General features: G+C 57.8%; 1 protein-coding gene across 7 annotated transcripts in view; it reads left to right on the forward strand.

The window, feature by feature from the left end:
- Man1c1 (mannosidase alpha class 1C member 1) overlaps nucleotides 1–22,316 on the forward strand; it is a 112,999-nt gene that overhangs the window by 38,110 nt on the left and 52,573 nt on the right. For 6 of the 7 annotated variants that reach the window (XM_078025626.1, XM_078025628.1, XM_078025625.1 and 3 more), the window contains exon 2: nucleotides 7,352–7,448. In XM_078025626.1, coding sequence (XP_077881752.1) covers nucleotides 7,352–7,448 — 97 coding nt within the window. Of the gene's footprint in view, nucleotides 1–6,526; nucleotides 6,551–7,351; nucleotides 7,449–22,316 lie in introns of those variants that run through there. The other variant, XM_078025631.1, reaches the window with a different exon arrangement.

A 22,316-nucleotide genomic window follows, 5' to 3' on the forward strand; every position in this document is an offset into this window, starting at 1 on the left:
CCACCCTGCCTCATCCCTCCTCCAGGGCACCTTCCTTTCTTGGCTCCATGGCTCTGGGCCCCTGGGAGGGCACTGGGCCTGGTGACCGCAGGTTCCCGTCGCTGGTCTGTGGGAGAGAATTCTGGAGCTCCGAGGAGGGAGAGGGGCAACCTCAGACCAAAGGGCCTCGTCCGCCTGCCGCGGTCCTCACGTTGAGGTCTCGTCCCTGGGGGTTGTGCAGGGGACAAGAACATCCTTTGTTTGGGAAAGAACAGGCTCCCAGAGCCTTGGCTCCCTCGTCCACTATCACCAGAGCTGCCCAGAGCAGGGCAGGGGAGGGGCAGGGGAGGGGCAGGTGAAGGGCAGGTGAAGGGCGGGGGAGGGGCGGGTGAAGGGCGGGGGAGGGGCGGGTGAAGGGCGGGGGAGGGGCAGGTGAAGGGCAGGGGAGGGGCAGGTGAAGGGTGGGTGAGGGGCAGGTGAGGGGCAGGTGAAGGGTGGGTGAGGGGCGGGTGAAGGGCAGGTGAAGGGCAGGGGAGGGGCAGGTGAAGGGTGGGTGAGGGGCAGGGGAGGGGCAGGTGAAGGGTGGGTGAGGGGCGGGTGAAGGGCAGGGGAGGGGCAGGTGAAGGGTGGGTGAGGGGCAGGTGAAGGGTGGGTGAGGGGCAGGGGAGGGGCAGGGGAGGGGCAGGTGAAGGGCAGGGGAGGGGCAGGTGAGGGGCAGGTGAAGGGCGGGTGAAGGGCAGGGAAGGGCAGGGGAGGGGCAGGTGAAGGGCAGGGGAGGGGCAGGTGAAGGGTGGGTGAGGGGCAGGTGAGGGGCAGGTGAAGGGTGGGTGAGGGGCGGGTGAAGGGCAGGGGAGGGGCAGGGGAGGGGCAGGTGAAGGGCGGGTGAAGGGCAGGTGAAGGGCAGGTGAAGGGCGGGCCTCCTGGTCTGTTGTTCTGGATTCTTTGAATCTGTCCATCACAGACTGCTGGAAGGGAGGGGCTTCAGAGACTCCAGAGCCGCCTTTGCCTCCAGCGTGGACACCACAGGAGAACTGCCTGTCGTGTATTTCTAGAACCCACTGTGGGCAGAGGTGCGGATCCTCTTGGTATTTAGTCTCACGTCTGGGGATTCTCATGGTCACATTCTCCTTTTTTTTTTTTTTAATTATTTTTTTTTTAAGAAGAGAGAGACAGAGAGAGTGTGAGAGAGAATTTTTAATATTTATTTTTTAGTTTCCGGCGGACACAACATCTTTGTTGGTATGTGGTACTGAGGATCGAACCCGGGTCGCACGCATACCAGGCGAGCGCGCTACCGCTTGAGCCACATCCCCAGCCCCCTGAGTGTCTCTTGCTACAACTCAGGCTGCCATTGCTCAGTCAGATGCACCCTCCTCCCCTGCTTCTTGGAGACAGATCCTCCTAGCGGCTCACCGCTGAGTCCTGGCCACGGCCAGTCACTTTCCCTCTCCTCCTCTCCCGTAGCTCCTGTAAAGCGTGGTTTGGGGAATGCATTGTGTCGCTGGCCCTCAAATTCTGTTTCTCTGGAATTCTGGCCCCGGGCTGCAGTTCTTGCTGTGGCTTCTTCTGCGTGAACTTCTCTGACTCCTGCTCCGAGGACCTTCCTCCTCCTTCCCTGAACACCCAGCTCTGCCCGGTCCCTCCCACAGCCAGCTGCCCTGGGACTTCCTCCCCTGTGGACAGGACCAGACCACTTCCCCGTCCTATTTTTCATTTTAAAACATTTCTTTTTTACAGCAAACATTTCTGAATGTTCATTGTAGAAAATTCAGAAAATATAAGTCAACTAGAAGAGAAAATTTAAAATCCCGGAACTGCTCCCATCAGATAGAACGGCTGTCAACACTTGGGTGTATTTCTCTTTTTTTTTAGACCCTTGTACATAGGCCAATGAAATTTCATACCATATCATTTAGCATCTTGCTTTTCCACTTAATAAGATATAATGAGCATCTTTTTTGCCTATCAGTAAACATTTGAAAACACAATTTTTAATATGTTTACTATTTTACATCTCATACATTTTTGTTAGCCCTTGCATAATTATTTCTAAATGGATAAATACCTATCCCGTCAAGCCCACCAAACGACCCAACTCGAGTGAGCTGAACTAGTCAGGGAGCTGCAGGAATGTGGGCGGCGATTGTTCATTATGTGAGTTTTATCTCCCCGAGTGGACTGCTCTTCTGTATTGTCGCAAAATTGTTAAACACTTTTCCCTTTCGCCAAGTTTTGCACGGTGGTAGGCAAAATAAGCTGTCTGGCTGTAATCTTCAAAAACCCCTGTATGTATTTATAAATTCCAGCTTCTTTCCTGGGGATTTTGTAGGGGCTGTGGCATAAGGAAGTTATTTGAAATATTATGAGCACAGAGATGTTCAGTGTGGCATGATTTTGCATTAGCCCCAAACTAGGAATCACCAAAATGTCTAGTGGTCCAGGAGGATGATAAAGTCCACGATGATGAGTCGATGTGTCAGCTGCGGAAAACGATGTTTACGAAGCCTTTGTGATAAGATTGAATGTTTGTGTCATGATCACAGCAAGAAACAAAGAGTTGTGGGAGAAAAAGGGTGGAAAGACACCAAAATGGGAATGGTGGTTAGGGATGTTTTCCTGCTCTCTGTCTGCTTTCCTGCCGTGAGCCTGTGAACCCGTGATCCATTAAAATACAAAGAGGTGGAGAGACAGGTATCAGCTTTATTTTTTAATCATCTGCAAAGATGCTTTAGTCTTTCTGGTGTTGCTATGACACAATACCTAAAGTGAATACTTTATGAAGAAAAGAGGTTTATTGGGCTCACAGTTGTGGAGGTTCAGGGGCATGGTGCTGGCATCAGATTCTGGTGAAGGCCTCTGGGGAGAGACCTTGCTGGTCTGTGGTGGACAGACAGAAAGAGGAAGTGAGTGTGTGCAGGAGAGAGAGGTTGCACCGAGAGAGGAAGCAAGGGATCGAGCCAGCCAAGAAGACGGAAGTGGCTTCGTGACAGCCCTCTCTCGGCAGCCAGGCGGGTCCCAGGACAAACCCACCCCACAAGACGGGTATCGGGCCTCCCAAGGGTGCTGCCCTCCATGACCTAATCACCTGCCCCCGGGGCCTCCCGTAGGCTCCACCCCCTTTCAACACCGTGGCATAGGGCCCGGCCCCCAGCCCATGAGCCTTTGGGGACACACTGGGTCCAAACCATAGCAGAGAATACGGCAGAGCTGAGCCCGACATTGGGGTCGTTTCCACTTTTTGGCGAGGATAAATATTGCGGCTGTGAACATTGATTTCTGTGTGGACCTATGTTTTTATTTTGTCAAGGGTCCCTGAGATCACTCGTAGGTTTAGCAATTCACTCGGAGGACTTGAGGACTCGACACAGCCCCACTCACAGCTGGGATTTGCTACCGTGAAAGAACACACCACAAAATGAGCCAAAGAGAATGTGCCTGAGGGGCTGGGGTTGTGGCTCAGTGGTAGAGCGCTCGCCTAGCACGTGCAAGGCCCTGGGTTCGATTCTGAGCACCGCATAAAAATAAATAAATAAAAATAAAGGTATTAAAAAAAAAAAGAAAGAAAATGTGCATGAGCGGATGTCTAGAAGAAACCAGGTGCGGGTTCCAAGAGTCCCTTCCCAGGGATGGCACACAGCGTGCACTTAATCCCTGCAGCATGAAGTCGTGACCCCGTAGCCCGTGTTGTCTACGAGGCAAGCTCTTCAGAGACTCATTGCTTGGGGCTTTTGCTGGGGGCTGGTCCCGTAGGCACCCTCTGCCTGAGATGCACTGAAATCCCAGGCTCCCACCAGGAAAGCAGATGCCCGGCATTAGCCCCGAGGTCTGTGCAGCCCTTATCAACTAGATGATGGTGGGAGCGCTGGCGGGATCCACTTTCCCAGGCTCCCCAGGCCCAGCCTTGCAGGCAGCCCTTTCTGAGCCACATCTCTCCGACTTGCTGCGTCGTCGACTCTTCCCCGTGCAGGTATACATTAGGATCGGCGTTGCCAGGTTCTCTGGTGACACCACATTTAACATTCCCTCCCCCCCTCCTAGTGGCTGCAGCGTTTTTGTTCTCCACTGGCTATTTATACAGGTCCCCGTGGTCCCACGTCCTGGCCGGCACCGTGGCTCGGCCACCTTTCTGAGTGTAACCATTCTAGCAGGTCTAATAGGTCTTTAAGTCAGCAATCTGCAGGCGTTTAGAACAAAAAAATAATGATTCATAGAAGCCAAAATGATTTCTCTGAGAACAATCATGCTCGTCCAACCCCTTATTTTCTTTCTTTCTTTTTTTTTTTTTTTTTTTTTTAAGGCAATTTATTCCTTCTGTACGAGCTGTACTAGGGCAGGGTGTTTTTCTGTTCCAGCCTCGTCTTTCACAATATCTTCATGTACAAAAATGGAGAGCCGGGGGCTGCGCTGATCACTTGGCGGCTTCCTCGTCTGCAGATGGGTGACAGGCAGCTCCCGGAGTCGGGAGCGAGGCTCTTCTGCTGCCTCCTGGCTCCGTCCTCAGCCAGCTACAAAAGCCTCTGCCCAAAACCTGGGGAGACACACGTGGCAGCCCGTCGGCTCTGCCAGTGACTCAAAGTAGGAAGACGCACATGTGTTGAGCAGTGAGAGCTGGCTCCAGAAAGATCCTGGCAGCCCCGGTTGACAGGCAGATTCCAACAAGATGGATGGACTGGGGACAAATGGCTAGTCCGTGCCTGCAGGATCTGGTCCAGTGGTGACCGGGGCAAGCTCACACTTGGATGTCTGGTCCTTACCAAAAGCAGATTCAGGCTGATTAAGGAAGCATCCTGTGAGACTCTAGTGGCTTGGGCTGAGGCACCCCTGAACCTGCACCTGCCCGCTCCTGAGCCTGTCTGGCTGTCCAGCCTCTGCTCTCCGACTTCTCTCTCACCCGCTGGTGTCCTACCTGTGTCGTTCACGGTCTGCACCGAGTCTCTGGCCGCAAGTGGAGCTCCAGAGCCAGCGGTCTCGTCCCTTCTTATATTCAGTTGGCAAATATTTTAATGAGCACCTTCTATGAGCCGGCGGCTGGGTGAGTGGTAGGGTGCCCAGCGGTGAATACTGGCCAGGGATAAGGGACTGTGCGGCAGGACTGTGGGTGGGAGTGTGACTTGGGTGTGTGTCTGGGAACAGGATCTCCCTGTAGACGTGCCCTGCAGTGAGACCTGAAGGAAGAGGAGCGGGTGGCAGCGGGGAAGAGAGCAGAAGCCGGGAGAGTGACCCCGTGGCTTCAGCCGGGGACCAGGACCTGGCAGCGCTTGGTGCAGGTGTGTTCGCAGGAGGGAGGAAGGCTACTGGCTGGAGGGGAGGGGCTTTCTGTCCCCTGCTCATCCAGCACCTGGGTGGAGCCCCCCGTGGCCCAGCTGGGGCGAGGCTTGTGCGCCGGGGGCCTGTGCGGTACGCCTTCGGAATCCGGCCCCGGAGGCTGGTGGGATGGGCCCTGCCTTCTCTCCACTCCGTGGAGGTGGGTGACAGGGAGAATGGGACGCGTTCCAAACACCTCCACATCCCTGCAGTGACGGTGCCTTTGAGGCCACCGTGGCTCCCGTACTTGCTCCCGCTGCCCCTCCCCCACAGCCACTTGCCCCCCTCCCCCACCCACTTCACAGGGGGACCCCGATGAGAGAGGCCGAGGCAGGAGGCCACCGTTGCCAATTCAAGATAAGTAGAAAATGACGGCGGGGAGAACCAGGCCCAGGGCAGCGCCAGGCGCCTGGCCTGTGTCCATGACGTCTGCACGTGTGCTGCCCGGGGAGCCTCACGTCACCTAGCACTGAGGGGACCTGCGGACAGGGAGATGGAAGGGCTGGGTTCCAGCCACCTGGCTGTGCCTTTGGGACCGCTTTCCTCCGGGAGCCTCCGTTCCATCAGCGACGAGATGGGGAGGTGGCGCTGGCGTGCCCCTCCGTCTTCCAGGAAGGCGGGCCACACTCCCATCAGGTCTGCCCTCCGAGTCTGTGCGTTGGGCCACGGCAGTGGGTGCACCCGTGGGCACTGTCCGGATGGGCCTGGAAGACGGGGCTTCTAAGCCTGGGCACCAGGGGCTGCCCCTCATGCAGGACACAGGTGACATCCTGGAAAGAGGGCCACCGGGAGAGACAACACAGGCCAAGGGACAGGAAGAGAAAGCCACAGGCCGCAGCACGGTGTCCAGCAGGGGGGTCACGGGCACAAGTCCAGGCTGAGCGTCCCTGGTCAGAGGTCCACAGGGCTCCGAAGTGTGAACCTTGGCAAGAGCTTGATGCCACACACCTGGCCTCTGGGGACGGCCACCGTGAAAATGCAGGTGCGCCAGCAATACCGAGCAAAGTCATCTTCAGGCCGCGCGCCTAAGCGGTACGTGGCACAGAGGAACCCGCGGCTGGACTCGGTTCCCCGGGACGCCTCATGGTGCAGATGCAGATTCTCTAAAATTCAAACAGGTCTGAAATCTAAACCTCGTCCAGGTCCAAGCATCTGGGGCAAGGGACACTCACCCTGTGACGCGTTCATCGGTGGTTGTCAGATGTGACCCAGGGACCGGCACATCCTGGGGGACTGTCAGAAAGGCAGTTCCCAGCTCTTCCTCAGGGTGAGGCCGCCCACCCGTCTCCACTGCCCCGGGGGCTTCTGGGGCAGCCAGTGTTTGTGAATGGAAGTGAGGCTGGGGCCCGGCGTGAGGCTCCAGACGGGAAGTGACCCCGGGAGCGCCACTCCCCTGCTGCTGGAAGGGGGCATGTCATTCTGTCGCTCCTGGAAACCTTTTGGATGTGGCAAAGCAGGCTCATGCCTTGTCAGTAGACCGCGGAGGAGGCAGCTGAGACTCGGGGACATTCAGCCAGAGCCCCAGGGAGGGTGGCAGAGGCAGTGTTAGAAACCAGACCTCTCGGATCTCCAGCCTGAGTTCTTTTCACTGCAGCGGCCCCTGGGCTCTGCCTTCCGTGCTCCCTGCTCCCTCTGCCCTGCGGCCACCCAGAGCTTTGCTGTGCCCCCTGCAACCTGCCCTGCAAAGGCAGATGGGGGACACCATACCTGGGCGGGGAGGGAACAAGGGGACGGGGGCACGGGCAGGCGGTCACCGTGCATGTCCCTCAGCCTCCAGGGCCAGGTGCAGCCTGGGGAGCAGGTGCTGGTGTGAGGCGAGCTCGGGGTGTGCCAGGTGACACAGTGCCCGGCTCCTGTTGAGGCCTCGGTGTGCCCAGCCCCGTGCTGGGCGCTCTGGGGGAAACCGAGGCAAGGCACGTGCAGCCTCTGCCCTCGTGCGGCTTGGGCCCCAGAGCCAGGGAGACAGCCACCGCAAAATGGGCTTCAGGCCCATTGCCCGGGGTGGACGGGGCTCGCCCACACGGTGGCATCCCTCACCGAGGTCCCTGTCCTCTGCTCTTTCTGGCAGATGATGCAGTTCGCCTGGGCCAGCTACCGGCGCTACGCCATGGGCAAGAATGAGCTCCGGCCACTCAGCAAGGACGGCTACCAGGGCCACATATTCGGTGAGTTGATGCCTGGGGTGCTGAGTCACATCTGGGGCTCTGTTTCCACCTGCCGAGGGGAGTCCTGTTCCCTCCGAGCTGCCCCTGCTCCCGGACTTGGGGGCCCCCGCGCCTCTCCAGCCGTGTGGATTTCTGGGTGCGCAGTGACCACTTGGTCTTTAGAGCAAAGAAACTTGGAGTTGTGATGGGGGAGGGGAGGGCTGGAGACCTGGTGCCCAGGAGAAGGCTTGGGACTCTGCTCCCCTGAGGGTGGCTGTGGGATGGTGCGGGAGCCGTCCTGGGAGGCTGCACAGGCTCCCGTGGGCTGGGGACCAGGCTGCCTTGAGGGTCCAGGCACCCGTGTCTCTGGGAGGCTCCAGGTGGACCCTGGAGTCGGGGCAGCCCGCGTTTTGCCTGCAGCTTTGCAGTCCGCTGGCTTCGCCCCGGGCCAGCTGCAGGCCCAGAGCCCTGGACGTCCCTCCCTGATCCCACAGAGGCTGCAGGGGCTTCTTCTGTGCCCAGCCTCCCATGTCAACCATAGCGCCACCCCCGTGCCAGCCCCCCTCTGCAGCCATTCCTGCCCAACGATGCTGCCGCAGCCCGGCCACCCCCTGCCCTGGGACATGGGTGGTGCTGCCCTGGAGAGAGGAAGCCACTCCTGCTATCCCTCACCCCAAAAGGTTCCTGGAATCTGGAACCAAAGAACCAAGATGGAAATTCCCAGGAAAACCTAAGGGCAGATTTACAAGGGACAGCCCCACAGGCATGGCCTTGTCCCAGGTGTTGGCGTCATGGGAGAGGGGACAGCGACCCTCCTTCTCCTAGACCAGTCAGCCTCGGAACCTGGCTGGCGGTGCAGACGAGTTCCAGTTCCTTCTTTGGGTGTGGGCCATGGACTTGAGCAGCGGGTGTGTATTTATTTTTCTGATTATCCTAGGAATGTTGGGGGAGGGGAAGTGTCAAAGAGATAAGGCAGAAAAAAAAAAAAACCGGTTCCTGGATGTAGCTGTGGCTCTTGGCACCTGGGCTCCTCCCCTCCCCTCTCTCCTCTGTGTGCCCCACACCCACACACACACACTATTCTATGACTTTTTGGTTTAATGTTACATCGTGAGTGTTTTCCTAGGTCCTGTAAATTTTTTCCCTTTTAACGGCTCCAGCGATTGTGTGGGCGATCATTCACTTAAGCGTCCCCCTGATGTTAGACGAAGGTTTTGCTGTTAGAAAGAACGCAGGTGGTAACATTTGTGCCTGAGATTTTGTCTGAGAACAGATTCTTAGGAATTCCCAGGTCAGATGGAGGAAGAGAGCTGCTCCCTTGGCCCTGAGGAGGAAGGAGGTGTTTGGATCCCGGGTGGGGCTGGCTGCCCCCACTGTCCAGGGCAGACCTTCCTGAGCGTCCCGCGGCAGCCCTGGGGAAGGCTGTGGATCTCACTGTTGGAGATTTTGCTCCTGGAATAAACAGAAATGTGGTGGAGAAAGCCTCCCCTCTCCTCTCTGAACAGTCTGCAGATATCCGGGGAGTTGTGGTCAGTGGGTAGGAGACTTCGGGTTTCTGAAATAACTCAGTGTAGGCACAGCGTTTGCTCAAACCACCACGGGAAACACTTCTGGGAGGGATCGGGCTGAACCCAGCCTCATTGTGTAACGTTTCTCAGGGCCTGGGATTGAGTCTCAACCCTCCAGCCCCTTGTCAGTCACCAAACCCTGGAAGAGCTGCCTTTAAAGGTGGAAGGGAACCCAGGCTTTTGAGTCTGTTTACAAATTCTTACGCTGTCCTGAGCTGTGCGACCAAGTCCAAGTCACTTACCCTCTCTGGACCCCTGTGGTTCATCCTTCATGCTGGGCTGCCATGAAGATGTTAGTGAGAGCAGACGTGAACAGGCAGAGGCCCGAGTATATGAGAGTGACTTACGATTTCTGTTGCAGTGGCCCCGGTGAGCCCACTGTGAGTTCTGAGGTCCCTGGGTGGCCTTAGCAGGGCCCTGGGAACCCATCACCCAGAAACAGGGAGTCTTCTCTCTGCAGCCAACGAATGAGCCTCAGTGGGTGGCTGGCCCCTGAGAAAGGAGACCCCGGCCCAGGCGGGAGGAGCTGGTGTGGACTCTTCTCTCTCTCACCAAATGGCCACTGCCGGCCATGCCCAGGGCTGACTCCTGGGGACACAGGGACAAATGGCACAGCGAGCCCTCCACCAACTCTGCCAAGACGCCCAGCGCCACTCCCCAGGGCCTCCCTGGGGTCCGTCCCAGCGTCCTCAGAGACAGGGACACGCGTAACAGACAGGAAGCGTCCTCGTGGCTGAGGTTCTGAGTTTCTGGAGCCAGACAGACCTGGCCTCAAACTCGGGCCTCCCCACCTCTGGTTCTGTGGCTGGGGCAGATGGCTTCTTGGAGACTTGCACTTTTTGTAAAGGGAATAAAGCTAAAGGTGAAATCAGCCCCCACCCAGCCCAGGGTCTGCCTGACACGTCGACCCGGTCACGACGTGGTGGCTACTACGATGACCGTCACCTTGGACAGGTCCGAGGTACAGAGGCCCATGAGCACACACCCAGAGACCGAAGGCTTGATTCTGGGAGCCTGGGAGAGGTTCTGGTTGGGGTGGATCCCAGAGGGGCTTTGAAGCTGGGCTCTCCCCAAAGATGCAGGTGGGTGGGCCGGGCGTGGTGGTGCTCACCCCTGTAGTCCCAGGGGGGCTTGGGAGGCTGAGGCAGGAGGATCTCGAGTTCAACGCCAGCCTCAGCAACTTAGTGAGGCCCTCAGCAACTTGGTGAGACTCTGTCTCTAAATAATACAGAATAAGGGCTGGGGGCACGGCTCAGTGGTTACCGGCCCCTAGTTCAATCCCTGATACCACACACACACACACACACACACACACACACACACACACACACACACAGAGTCAGGCTGCGTGCCACCACCTTGTCCCTCCTGGACTCTGGGGGCTGCATCACCCTGGACTCTGGCCTCGCTGGAGGCTGAGCCTGCGGACACAGGACGCCAGGGGTGGCCAGGTGGTAGGCAGAGCCCACCTGTCCTGCCAGCCGAGGCCCTGAGCAGGGTCGCTGTAGGCGCTCAGTTTGGACATGGACACCTGCAGGCTCACCCTGGGGACCTGCGGGGGACCTGCTGGGGCTGGCTGGCGGGTTCATGCGGTGCCTTGAGATCTACGGGGTAGATGCCGGAGCCTCATCTCCCTGCGTGGCCCCTCCCCACACAGCCCCCTCTCCCTCCCGGCTGCCTCCGCCCTTCCTCAAACCAGGGAACCAGGCCTCCTGGGGGGCGCCCCCCAGCTCCCAGCCGGCCTTGGTGGCTTCCCTTTTGACCCACATCCCCTCAGCAAGTCAGTGGCCACCAGCAAAGAAGACCCAGCCTGCTCCTTGCAGGTGGCTCAGGCCAGGGCGGAACGCGGCTCCTTCCCACTCTGAGCGCTGGCCAGATGCTCAGTGTCCAGCTGGGAGCAAAGAGCAGGGACTTCAGATCCTGCCGAGTGGCCTTGGAGCGTACCTTGAGCCTCTCGAGACAGGAGATGGGCAAAGGGCGAGGCCAGGGCCCAGGCCTAGAGCAGGCTCTTGGCTGTGCTGGGTGCCTTTGTCACAGAGGTGCATTAGTACTCTGAGCTGTGCAGGGGAGGGGCGTAGAGGAACTAGCCATAAAGTGGTAACTGCACGCAGTGCCGTAGACAAAGTGGCCCAGCCTCGTCGCCTCTGAAAACCGGGCAGATGTGGATACCTGCTGCAAGGGCTGCAGAACACCAGGCAGTCTAGCTGGAGAGCTCAGCTGTGGGAGCTTGGGCCAGCTGCTTAACCTCTCTGGGTCTGTCTCCCCAACTAAAAGAGAATGATAGTAGTACCTCCTTGGCAGGATTGGTGGAGAGTGAAATGGGTCAACACTCCAAGTCTCCTGTCCGTGCCTGGCACGTACAAGGCATTCTGCACGTTTCAGCGGCCTGAGGAGGATGTGAGGCCCACCTACAGATCAGGGTCTACTCCCGTTCTGACTGGGGGTGTACCCAGGGTTCCTGAACCCAGGAACCCACACGAGGGTTGCAGGGCTTTTCCACCCGGCTCCCTCCTGCCCTGTCCCTACAGCTCTCCAGTGCCTGGGTGGGCAACCCCTGGGCAGGAGGTTCAAATCCTCTCTCTGCCACGTACCAGCCATGTGACCCTGGCCAGTTTCCCGACCTCCCTGCACCTCAGTTTCTCTGTGCAATGGGGATGACCGTTGCAAAGATCAAACTCAGTTGACGTGTGTCGACTGCTGGCACAGGATCTGTCCACAAGCAGTCGTGACACACAAGCTGCTGTCGTTTGCTTTATTTGTTAAATAGAATAGTTATCGCCCCAGGGAAGAGCCCGTGCGGGGCTCACTGCTGGCTCTCAGTCCGTCTTGCGGGTGGATGGATTGCCCGCTGCAGCCTCTGCTGCCCGTTTCCCTGCGTCCCCCGTCCCAGCCTGGCTCCTGGGGCGTGTGCTCACTGTCCCCGTGACCTCCCGCCACAGAGTGCACTTAGAACCAGCAAACAGACCCTGTGGGAGTGACAGTCCTGCTTGGTCAGCGGATCCGACCCTCTTCTCCCCGGAGGGTGGAGGTGCTTGCGTGGCCAAAAGCAAGGTCCCGTCCCCCCCCCCCCCCCCCCCCGCTCCGAGCCCGCCCCCGGCGACAGCGAGAGCCCCAAATTGGATTCCGCCTCTGATCGTGGATCCACTGATAGAACTGCCAACCCAGTCCCCGTTCTGGGGATGATTTATGGCCTGGGGTGAGGTAAGGGACGCAGCATGATTTCCAGATCACGGGCAGCAGAAGAATCATCATTGCCTTGTAAAAGGAACAAGCGTGATGTGGAGAGGGACCAAGTCCAGGCCCCAGGAGGTCATTTTGCAGTTGCTTTTGGGGATGTGACTTAGGAGTGCGTCTGCCGGGTGGCCTCGCTCTCCCGCACACACACCAGCCTCCCCGGGGCTCTCCGTGGGGGTGAGTTCGTTTCTGGGAAGACAGTTTTGACTTCAGGTCTCGGCCCTGGCATTGCCAGCTGAGTGGGACTGAGCAGGCCTCAACCTTGTGCCCCCTGCTCCCTGCTCTTCACTCGGGGGGTTGGCCCACAGCGAGCCTCACCAGAGGTCAGAGGCTTCCTCTCCTGTTGGCCGGACGCCCTTCCCAGCGCCTTTGTCTTCTCCTGGGTTGGGGGCTGAGCGTCTTGACTTATCTGGAGAAAATACTTTGTCACCCTTCGAGAGTCGGGCTTTTGTGGAAAAGCTCCTCGTTCCTGGAAGATCCGCGTCAGGCTGGGCTGCTCGCTGCTTCCGGCCGTGTGCACACCCCTGGCCAGGCCTGGAGCTGGCTTTGAGGAAGAGCTATCATCGGCCCCACAAGTGACAATGTCGCTGTCCCCAGATGGAATGGGTCAGGCTTCGGGGCAGCCGGCAAACTTTCTGGTAACCAGGTGTTTTGGGGAGCCCTGAATGCTCACCCGCAGCCAGGGGCAGCAGAAAAGTGGAGGAAATGGGTCAGAAGCAGGGTCACTGGCCTTGGGCAGGAGGCGAACCCAACACACACACCTTTGAATGACAGGCACACCTACAGGTGCTAGGCAGACACTGAGGCCCCGAGAGGTCTCCCTGGGTCCTTGAGTGACAATTCCTCAGTCACCTTCTAGTGATCGAAAGGCCCCTTGGGTCGCTCAGGGTCATCATCAAAGCAAAGCACTCCCCTCGAAGGTGGCGCTGGGTTCCCCACTCCCAGCCACTGACCGACCGACCGGCCCTGCGCTCCGGACTCCCCTCCTTCCGCCAAGATCTTTTTCCGAGCAGTTGTAACTAAGAAGCATCTTGCCCGTTTTCTTTCTTTCTTTTTTTTTTAGAGAGAGAGAATTTTTTTTTTTAAGAGAGAGTGAGAGAGGAGGGAGAGAGAGATAGAGAATTTTTTAAAAAATATTTATTTATTTATTAGTTCTCGGCGGACACAACATCTTTGTTTGTATGTGGTGCTGAGGATCGAACCCGGGCTGCACACATGCCAGGCAAGCGCGCTACCGCTTGAGCCACATCCCCAGCCTCCATTTTCTTCTTCTTTAAAAGGCTTCCCACCAGCACAGAGCAGAGCAGAACTTATGTCTCTAGAAAATATAGTAGCAGGATGTTGTTGAAAGACAACTCGGGCCAGCAGCCTTGGTTCACCTCCCAGGACTGGCGCTGGCAGCCCCAGGAGCCACGGGATGCGTCCGCTCAGAGGGACCTGCGCTCGGGGCCTCCCGCCTTCTCCCAGCCGGGGCTCAGGGCTCTTGGTGGGTAGCTAGTGGGTGTCTTGCCTCCTCTCTCTTTCTGCTCCGTTTCTGAGAGGGCACTCTGGCTCTCGCTGGATCTCTGGATAAGGAAATTTAGCAACAAGTCTCGTTCCCGCCGGAGCCGAGTGAGTCAGGGCGTCTATTCCTGAGCGAGCTGCGGTGAGGCACCAGATGATTCACGTTGGAACCCACACTCCCCCGGTGCCAGCTCCGCCCACCTCCCAGAGACCTTTCTTTCCTTGGAACCGGGCTGAGCTGGCACGGCCAGCCCCTTCTCTCCTGGCACTGACGGCAGGCACTTGCCAAATCCCCAGCAAACTCTGTGACTCACGGTCTCTGGACTCGCAGAACCTCAGGTGGGCACTGCCAGTTGGAATCTTGGCAGCCACCTGGACCAGTGCCCGAAGACGGGGAAACAGGGGACAGAGGAAACTCACGGAAGGCCTGACACTCGAGATTTGAACCCTGGTCCTCAAGTTGAACCTCTACTTTATTTTTTCTTTCTTAATTACTTTTTTTTTTTTTTTTTTGTACCTGGGAATGGACCCAGGGGCGCTTAACCACTGAGCCACATCCCCCTCTGTATTTGATTTTGAGTTGCTTAGGGCATGGCTAAGTCGCGATCCTCCTGCCTCAGCCTCCCGAGCCGCTGGGATTACAGGTGTGTGCCACCGTGTCCAGCTTCTGGATTACTTTTTAAAAACTGAGGTGTAGCTTACAACGTACATACCATACAGTGCAAGATGGCAAGTGCGCAGCCCAGGGAATCCCATGTGTGCATAGACCTTGTGGCTCAAGCAGGTGGAGACGGAGAGCATTTCTGCTTCCCTCAAGGGAGTGGGGAGGAAGTAGGTCCCCAAGGGCGGCTGCTATCCTGACTCCTGACACCGTAGACTCTTCGTCTGCTTTAAAACTTCAGGCCATGCCTTTCTGACTTGCTTTTTGCCTCCGTTATCACGTCGTGAACAGTAAGTGGTTCTCATCCACGTTTGTCTCCCTGTTCGGCTGTGGCTGGGCGTTTGTTTCCAGGATCTGGTCATTAGGAATAAACTGCTGTAAACACTTTTTTTGTTTGTTCTTTAATTTGGTGATTTGGGGTGTGTTCGTGGAGGTGTGCAGCCGTTGCCGTAACCAATTTCTGAACCCTTTTATCATTCCCAAGAGAAGCTCTGTGCCCATTGGCAGTTACTCCCCCTTTCCCTGATTCTCCCGCTTCTTCTCTGCTCCCGGGCAGCCCGATCTCGTTCTGTCTCGGCTGAGATCTGCTCCTTCTGAGCCCCGAACGCAAATGACAGCCTTCGCTCTCTGGCCTTTCGAGGCTGGCCTCCTTCACTGACTGTGGGGTCTCGTGGTCCACCCACACGGGGCCACTGGAGCATCGCTACTCTTCATCGTCAGGTGACCTTCCACTGTGTGCATGTCCCGCCTCTCATCACCGTGTCCAGCCATGGGTGGACATCTGGGTTGATTCCACTTCTTTGCTCTCATGAAGTCGCTGCTGTGAAACTCAGGCACTTTTTTTGGTGTGGGCGAAGGTGTCCACCTCCCTTGGTGGGTGCCCAGGAACAGAGTGGCTGGGAGCAGGGTGGCCCACGGGTGAACTTTGGAGGAACTTCCCGGTGGTTTTCCCCAGGGCTGCACCAGCCCTCCTTCCCACCAGGGTCTGAGGACGGTGAACGCTGCCGTACGTGTTTTTTGGTGGAAATAACAGACCTCCCTGTGGCCACTCACCCAGGATGTGAGTTGTGGGATCGTCCCGTGAAGCTTCACCTGAAGCTGCCAGTTTGCCGAGCAGGCAGCCTCTCGCGGTCCTGAAGCTCCCGTCTCTCCGTTATCCGCGCCCACACTCGCCATTGCTGGTGTGCGCGACCTCAGCCTCCTGCTGCACCCCACTTCCTGGAGGTGAAAGGTGGTTTCTGCTTTGTGGTCCACCCCGCAGACTAGCGTGGCACAAAGCAGAACTTCTCTAGTCTAGACAGAGACGGTGCCAGGAAAAGGGTGTGAATGGGAGAACCGTTGATCTGGGGGACAGGAGGCACATCCTGGCTCTGCCGCGGGCTCACCTCGGGTTTTCTCTCCTGTAGAATGGGGGAGGTGGTGATACCTTGTGTTAGTCAGCTGTTCATCACTGTGACAAAATACCTGTGAAAATCAACTCAGAGGAGGAAAATTTTACTTTGGCTCATGGTTTCAGAGGATTCGGCCCATGATCGTGTGGGAGCGCGTGGGGGGAGCAGAGCTGCTTGCATCATGGCAACTGGGAAGCAAAAAGGCTGGGGCCAGGGAGAGGGTATAGCCTTCGGAGCGCTGTGACTAGGCTCCTTCCCCACCCCTAGGGTTGCCACCACCTCCAATAGTCATTGGACGGATCAGTCCATGATGAGAACGGAGCCCTCGTGATTCAGTCACTGCCCCAAAGCCCCACCTCTGAACACTGCCACACTGGGGCCAAGCCTCAAACACATGTATGTGCCTTTGGGGACATTCTAGACCCAAACCATAATGCACCCACCTTCCCCCAGGACGGTTGCTGGAACCGCAGGAGACTGTTCCTTCATCTGGCCATAACTGTTCCGTGCCTACTGTGTGTCAGATACTGTTCTAGACACAAGATAGCCCCCACCCGGGCCTCCCCAGCGGGGGAGGAGGCTGGATACATGAACTTGTAGGCCGTGGGAGTGTATGAGGTGGAAGCTCCCTGACCTGCTCTGTGTGTGTGGGCCTTGCCCATGGCAGGCAGGCACTCTACCACCGAGTACATCCCCAGCCTTTTTCATTTCTTATTTTGAGACAGTCTCACTCAGTTGCTGAGGCTGGCCTCAAACTTATGATCCTCCTGCCTCAGCCTCCCAAGTATCTGGGATTACAGGTCTGTATAGCCTTATAAGTGTTCTTAAAGGGATGAGCTTTAGAGAGGTCTCCTGGGGATGGCCTCCCATTGGGACCAAAAGCATGAATGCAGAAGCAGGAGAGTCATGCTACAGAGAGACATATGCAGACCCAGAGGGGAGACTGAGCAGGACCGAGGCCCCTTTGGATCTGAAAAGTGTTCCGTATGGCTGGAGTGGGGGCGGCCGTGGGAAGAGACCATCTGTGAGCATAGAAATGGGGCCCTGCAAATGCAACTTTTAGTTTTTCCTCCCACCCTGGACCCCGGGAGCCAGGAGATAGGACTTCTAATTGCTCCGCAGCCACCAGACAAGCTACCCTCTCTGTGCTCTGCTTTCCCCTCCGAGCCATGTGGGCGCCTGGCACAGGCTGCCTTTGGTTACCTCTAGGTCCTGACACAGTGGGTGATGAGACCTGGGATTACCAAGTGGGCAGTCGGGTCAGCAACGGAGACAGAGGGGCTGCCTGGGTCCCCGTGGCCCCGCGGAGCAGGGTTGAGCTGTGGCTCAGGGCCTCTGAGGCAGCAGCCTGCTCTCCAGCAGGAATCAGTAGGAGCGGCTGGAGGTTTCTGAGCACTGAGCCCTGAGGGGACAGAGACCCAGAAGTGTGTTGTCAGCAAAAATCGGGGCTAATACTCAAGTTTGTTGTTTTTCTTTTCATCGAGTCTGAAAAGCAGTTTGAAATCCACTGCCCTGTTTTCCTGTTTTTTTTGTTTTAATGACTGAGTAACGCACAATTGCATTTTCTCCCCCAATAACTTTGAATTCTGGGAGGAGACCACGTGGGGACAATTGCTGTCCTCTCCTCCTCCCCATGGCCAGGAGGACATGAGCCCGAGGAAGGGAGCCTCGTGCTGCAGGCCTGCTCCTGAAATAGCAGCGCCCAGAGAGGCACGAGGATGGACTGAAGGACAGGCAGGGAAGGGAGGGGGAGAGGGAAGGGAGGGGGAGAGGAGGGGAGGGGAGGGGAGGGGGAGGGGGAAGGGAGGGGAGGGGGAGGGGAGGGGGAGAGGAGGGGAGGGGAGGGGAGGGGGAGGGGGAAGGGAGGGGAGGGGGAGGGGAGGGGGAGGGGAGGGGGAGGGGAGGGGGAGGGCTGGAGCTATCGCTTCAGTTTTCACTGGGTTCAGCACTTTGTACCAAGTGCCTGCTGTGTGCCCAGCCGGGAGCTGGGTGTGGAGTGGGGAGGGGGATGGGAACGGGAGCAAGGCACCCTGAGGTCAAGGACAAGGGATGTCCCCCTATGTCCCCAGACAATGTGTCACAGAGCCTATGAGAGAGATGGCATCTCAAGAAGGGTTTGCCTCGAGCTCCTGGGACTGTTCTGTTCCCACGAAGCCCCCACCCCCACCTCACACCGGCTTGGCTGCGGGAGCTGGTCAATGAGACCTCTGTGACAGGTAGAGGGGTGACGCGGGCCAAGCTCAGGAAGCCATGCCAGCCAGTGTGGGGGCCACAGAAGGGGCTGGGGTGCAGGTGTGGCGGGAAGAGGCCTTCGGACACCCTGCAGGTGCCCCACAGCCCTGCACAGGGCTGGCTCTGCCCGAGTCACCAGCTGGGGATCCGGAAGAATGTTTCAATTTTAATTTATTTTAAAGTCAGAAGAAAAAAAAAGCGATCTAATAATGCACCCAGCCAGGGTCAGAGCCGCCTTTACACCAAGACAGCTGTAAAAGGTCCTTTGTAGTTGCTTCAGGAGGAAGGGGCCCAGGGGTGTCACAACACAGCTCTGCTCCTGGTCCTTGTCCTCCTCCCAGGGGAAGGGCCCAGGGTGTCACAACACAGCGCTGCTCCTGGTCCTCGTCCTCGTCCCCAGGGGAAAGCCCCCTCCTTTTCATCGTTGCTGTGCAGGGCCCGGGCCCCTCCTCCCCGTCCTGTGGGGCAGGAAGGTGTAGCCACGGTGGCCCTGGTGGGGGGACGGCCCTTTGGTTTCATTCATTCCTTACGGCTGTGCTTTGAGGTGGTGTCACTGGGGGAGCACCTGAGACTCTGAAAGACGTCACCTCCCATGCTGCGTACCTGGCAAGCGGCTGCGGCTGGCCACGTCCTCCCTGTCCCCTCCAAAGCCAGGCTCCCCCTTTCCTCTGCCTTGGGCACCGAGACCTGCCAGAGCCGGGGCCTCCCTGCTCCTGCAGCACCCCGCGTCAGGCCCCAAGGGAGGGCTTTGGGTACCCCCAGGAGCTGGTGGCTAACTCGGGGTTGCCTGGATGCCGTGGAGTCAAAGGCCTGCTTTAGGCTATAAAAGTAAAGCCGGGGTGGTCATCGTCCCCACACCAGGGTGGGAGAATCCCACCCACCCAGGACCAGGCCACCAGCAATCTCAGAGGGCGTCACCGCTGGCTGCTGGAGAAGGGTTAGCAGAGAAACGGCCAGGAGAAGAGGACCCTCCCTCTCTCCCAAGGCAGCCCTGAGGTCCTTCCTTCCCCGTGGGGAGGGCCTTGACTTCCGGGACTCCAGGCTCCCCAGATCCAAGTGTGAGAGCGGAAGTAAGTCCTGCGGTGGGGGGGCTCCCCGGCTGTGCGGGCCAAGCCACGCTCCTGTCCTCCTTCAGGGAGCAAAGCTGGGCAGCTCCTCAGGGCCTGTCCCTGAAACACCCGAGACTACAGCTTGACCCACCGGCGGCAGCTGTAGATGGCCACGATGACTTTATTTTCTTTATCTCTATGTGGCGCTGAGGCTCGAACCCAGGGCCTCGCACGTGCCAGGTGAGCGCTCTACCGCTGAGCCCAGCCCCGGCCCCCATATTCTTTTTAATACTGTGGACACTCTTAAAGCTGCCCAAGGAAGCAGGAAACTTGGGTCCCCTCCCCACTGTTGCTGCCTGTGGACGCCTCGCTGTCCCCTCCCCTCCTGGGGACTCCGTCTCACCATCTGTCTGTGAGCAGTGTGGACGCGCTGCCTCCTACACAGGGGAACATGGGTGTTGGCTGCAGGCCTCTTGCCAGTGTGGACGTCCAGGCTTCGCCCCCAGCCGCCCTGGCCAGCGGACCTGGAGCTGCCCCAGGGATCTGCATTAAAAGCAGCGTCTCCATCGGCGGTTCTGACGCCCGAGCCCCGGGAGGGACCGCAGTTAGCAGAACCAGTTGGCATCCCCAAGTGCTCAGCCCCTCCACGCCCCGGGGGTGTTTTGGCAAATGCAAGCCCCCTGTCCCTCTGAGGTGTCGTGTGGGTGGGTTCCACCCAGATGGAGATGCCACAGGCCACCCTGGCCGAGTCACTCCCCCTCTCGTGCTGCCTCTGCTCCTGTCCCTTGATGGATGGCCGGGAAGACAGGTCCACAGCCTTGGTGCTCGGCCTTGGATGCTTTATCTCCCTCGCCCCAGGCTGAGCGGCAGGACAGCCCCCTCTCCATCCCCCCCAGCCCCCTCCCTGCTTCCTGCCTCCCTGCCACCGCTCTGAAGAACAGCTCTGCTGCAGCCACTGGGTCCTGAGGGCAGGCGCTGTGTCCCGGACCCCTCCCTGCAGGACAGTGCTGAGCATGAGCCGCTGAGTGGACAAGTCACCTGTCCCCAGACCTGGTGGGCCCAACCTCAGGGCTGCTCAGCCCCGGAGCAGGGAGAAAGGGAGGCAGGGGCCGCAGGGGCAGAGGATGAGTGTGGCCTCAGCTCAGGACGCGCCTGCGACAGAACACTCCCCCCTCCCCGCCGCGTAGTTATTATGGCTGACACATCTAACCACTTCCACTTGGCACACGTCTGGAGGTGCTGGGTAAGCATCTCGCCACCCTCCACTCAGCTGACAGAGTTGTGACACTATGGCATTTAGACTTCACAGCGTCCCGACCTCCAGCTGATCCTGCTGAGCCAAAGCCTCCTTCCAGGGGCTCATCTCAGCCGGAGGGGCCTCCGCCAGGTGGAACAGCACCCCTCACCCTCCCAGGAGCAGGCGAGGTCCTACCCCACGGGGCTGGTCTTAAGATTAGAGGAGCTGGAGGGGCCCCAGGGTGCGGCTCCCCCCTGGTGCTAAGTCTTTGAACGCGGGGACTTTTCCTCCTCCGGCATCTTAGTTGGGGGATGAAAGTCCGAACAAATCCCTTTATCCTAAATGTTGGGATTACCTGAGTGAGCAGATCCTTTCTACCCTTAAAATCACTCCCTCCCTGTTTTCTTTTTATAAAAAATGATGAGCATAATACTGACCACTGTAGAGAAATTAGACATTACAAACCAGAAAGAAAAGCTCCCGAAATCCCACCAACAGTCTCTCCCCAGAGTCGTCCCCACCCAAAGGCGCAGATGTAAATGCGTGTTTTTACGTCAACAGGATTATAGGATAAGCACTGCGGGGGGCCTGTGGGCGGACCCAGTGTTCTGCCATCCTGTTGTCAAGCCCAGCTACACACCTGCATGGTTTCCTGGCTGCATTTTCCATGGCAGATGGTTACACAGTCCATCTCATTGTATTTACTGGACCTTTAGGTTATTTCTGATTTCTTTTTTCCTTTTGCCATCTAAGCAATGGTGAGATGAATTTTCTAATTCAGTTCATTCATCTTTATACACTGTCTTTTTTCTTTTGGTATTGGGGATTGAACCTGGGGGTACTTAACTACTGAGCCACATCCCAAGCCCTTATTATTTTTTAGTTTGAGACCAGGGTCTCACTAAGATGCTGAGGTCCTGTTTGTTGACTGTAAGTCTCTGGACACTTAATGTTTTCTTGGATACGTTTTTAGAGAAGAACGAGCTAATGTTTTCGAGCATTTACCACATGCCACTCTGCTAAGTGCTTTAAATATATTATAAATAGTGATTTCTACGAAAGATTCTGTAGAGAAACACCCACGTTTTTATAGATGAGGAAACTGAGACACAGAAAGGTTAGTGCCTTGGCCAAGGTTCTCGCAGCTGGCAAGCGCAGGGGCAGGATTGTAACACAAGCTCTTTGACCTTCAAAACTTCTAATGCAAAGGGCTAGGTCAGGTTGGCCTCCCGCGAAGGCATGGTGTAAGGGTGCCTGTCCCCCACTGGTTTCCTGATAGATCTTGATCTGTGACTGGCTCACCCTGAGGATGCCCGAGCACCTTCCCCTCGACCCAGCCTCTCAGTGGCTGGGGGCTGTTTCATTTTACCCAGAGAACTGTCTGGGGCTGGAGCCTCTCCTTGGGGGAGTGGAAGTTCCCTTAGGCGGGAACCCGCTGTGGTCTTCCTACACCACGTTGCTCACAGGGACTGGGTTCCAGCTGGGAGACCCCTTGCACGCTGCTCTGGGAGGGCTGGGCTTGGCCAGGCCTCCTGGGAGTCGGAGCCCTCCCCGGGGGCGAAGGGTGCTGAATGAGGGGCAGACTTCAAACAGGAGCCGTGGGCGATCTGCTTGGTCAGGATGCCACCAAACCGGGCAAATCCAGGGAGCCCTGAAGTAGGCCACCTATGTTGCAGGGACTCACCTTTGGGCACTAAGACAGGCTTGTGGCCCAGAGGGGGACGTGAGCCCTCTTTTCTCGACTCTCTCTGGGTCTGGCTCTTTGTCAGTGGCTCTGCCCTTTGGGGGGGTCACCTGAGGTCCAGCTGCCTTAGCCGTGGAGCTGGGGGACGGGGTAGGACTGGTCCTGATACCGTGGCAGGATAAGGCAAAGCACCAGAGGCTCCGGGTTCCCACCTCAGCCTCCCTGCAGAGAGCGCCTTGGCCCGGAGAGATGGAGCGGGGAGGGCGCCCTCCCCTTGGCCCAGTTATCTCTTCCCAATTTATCCATAGATTGAGCCTGATGATCCAGACT

This window comes from Ictidomys tridecemlineatus, chromosome 11, assembly GCF_052094955.1.
Source record: "Ictidomys tridecemlineatus isolate mIctTri1 chromosome 11, mIctTri1.hap1, whole genome shotgun sequence".
Taxonomy (NCBI): domain Eukaryota; kingdom Metazoa; phylum Chordata; class Mammalia; order Rodentia; family Sciuridae; genus Ictidomys; species Ictidomys tridecemlineatus.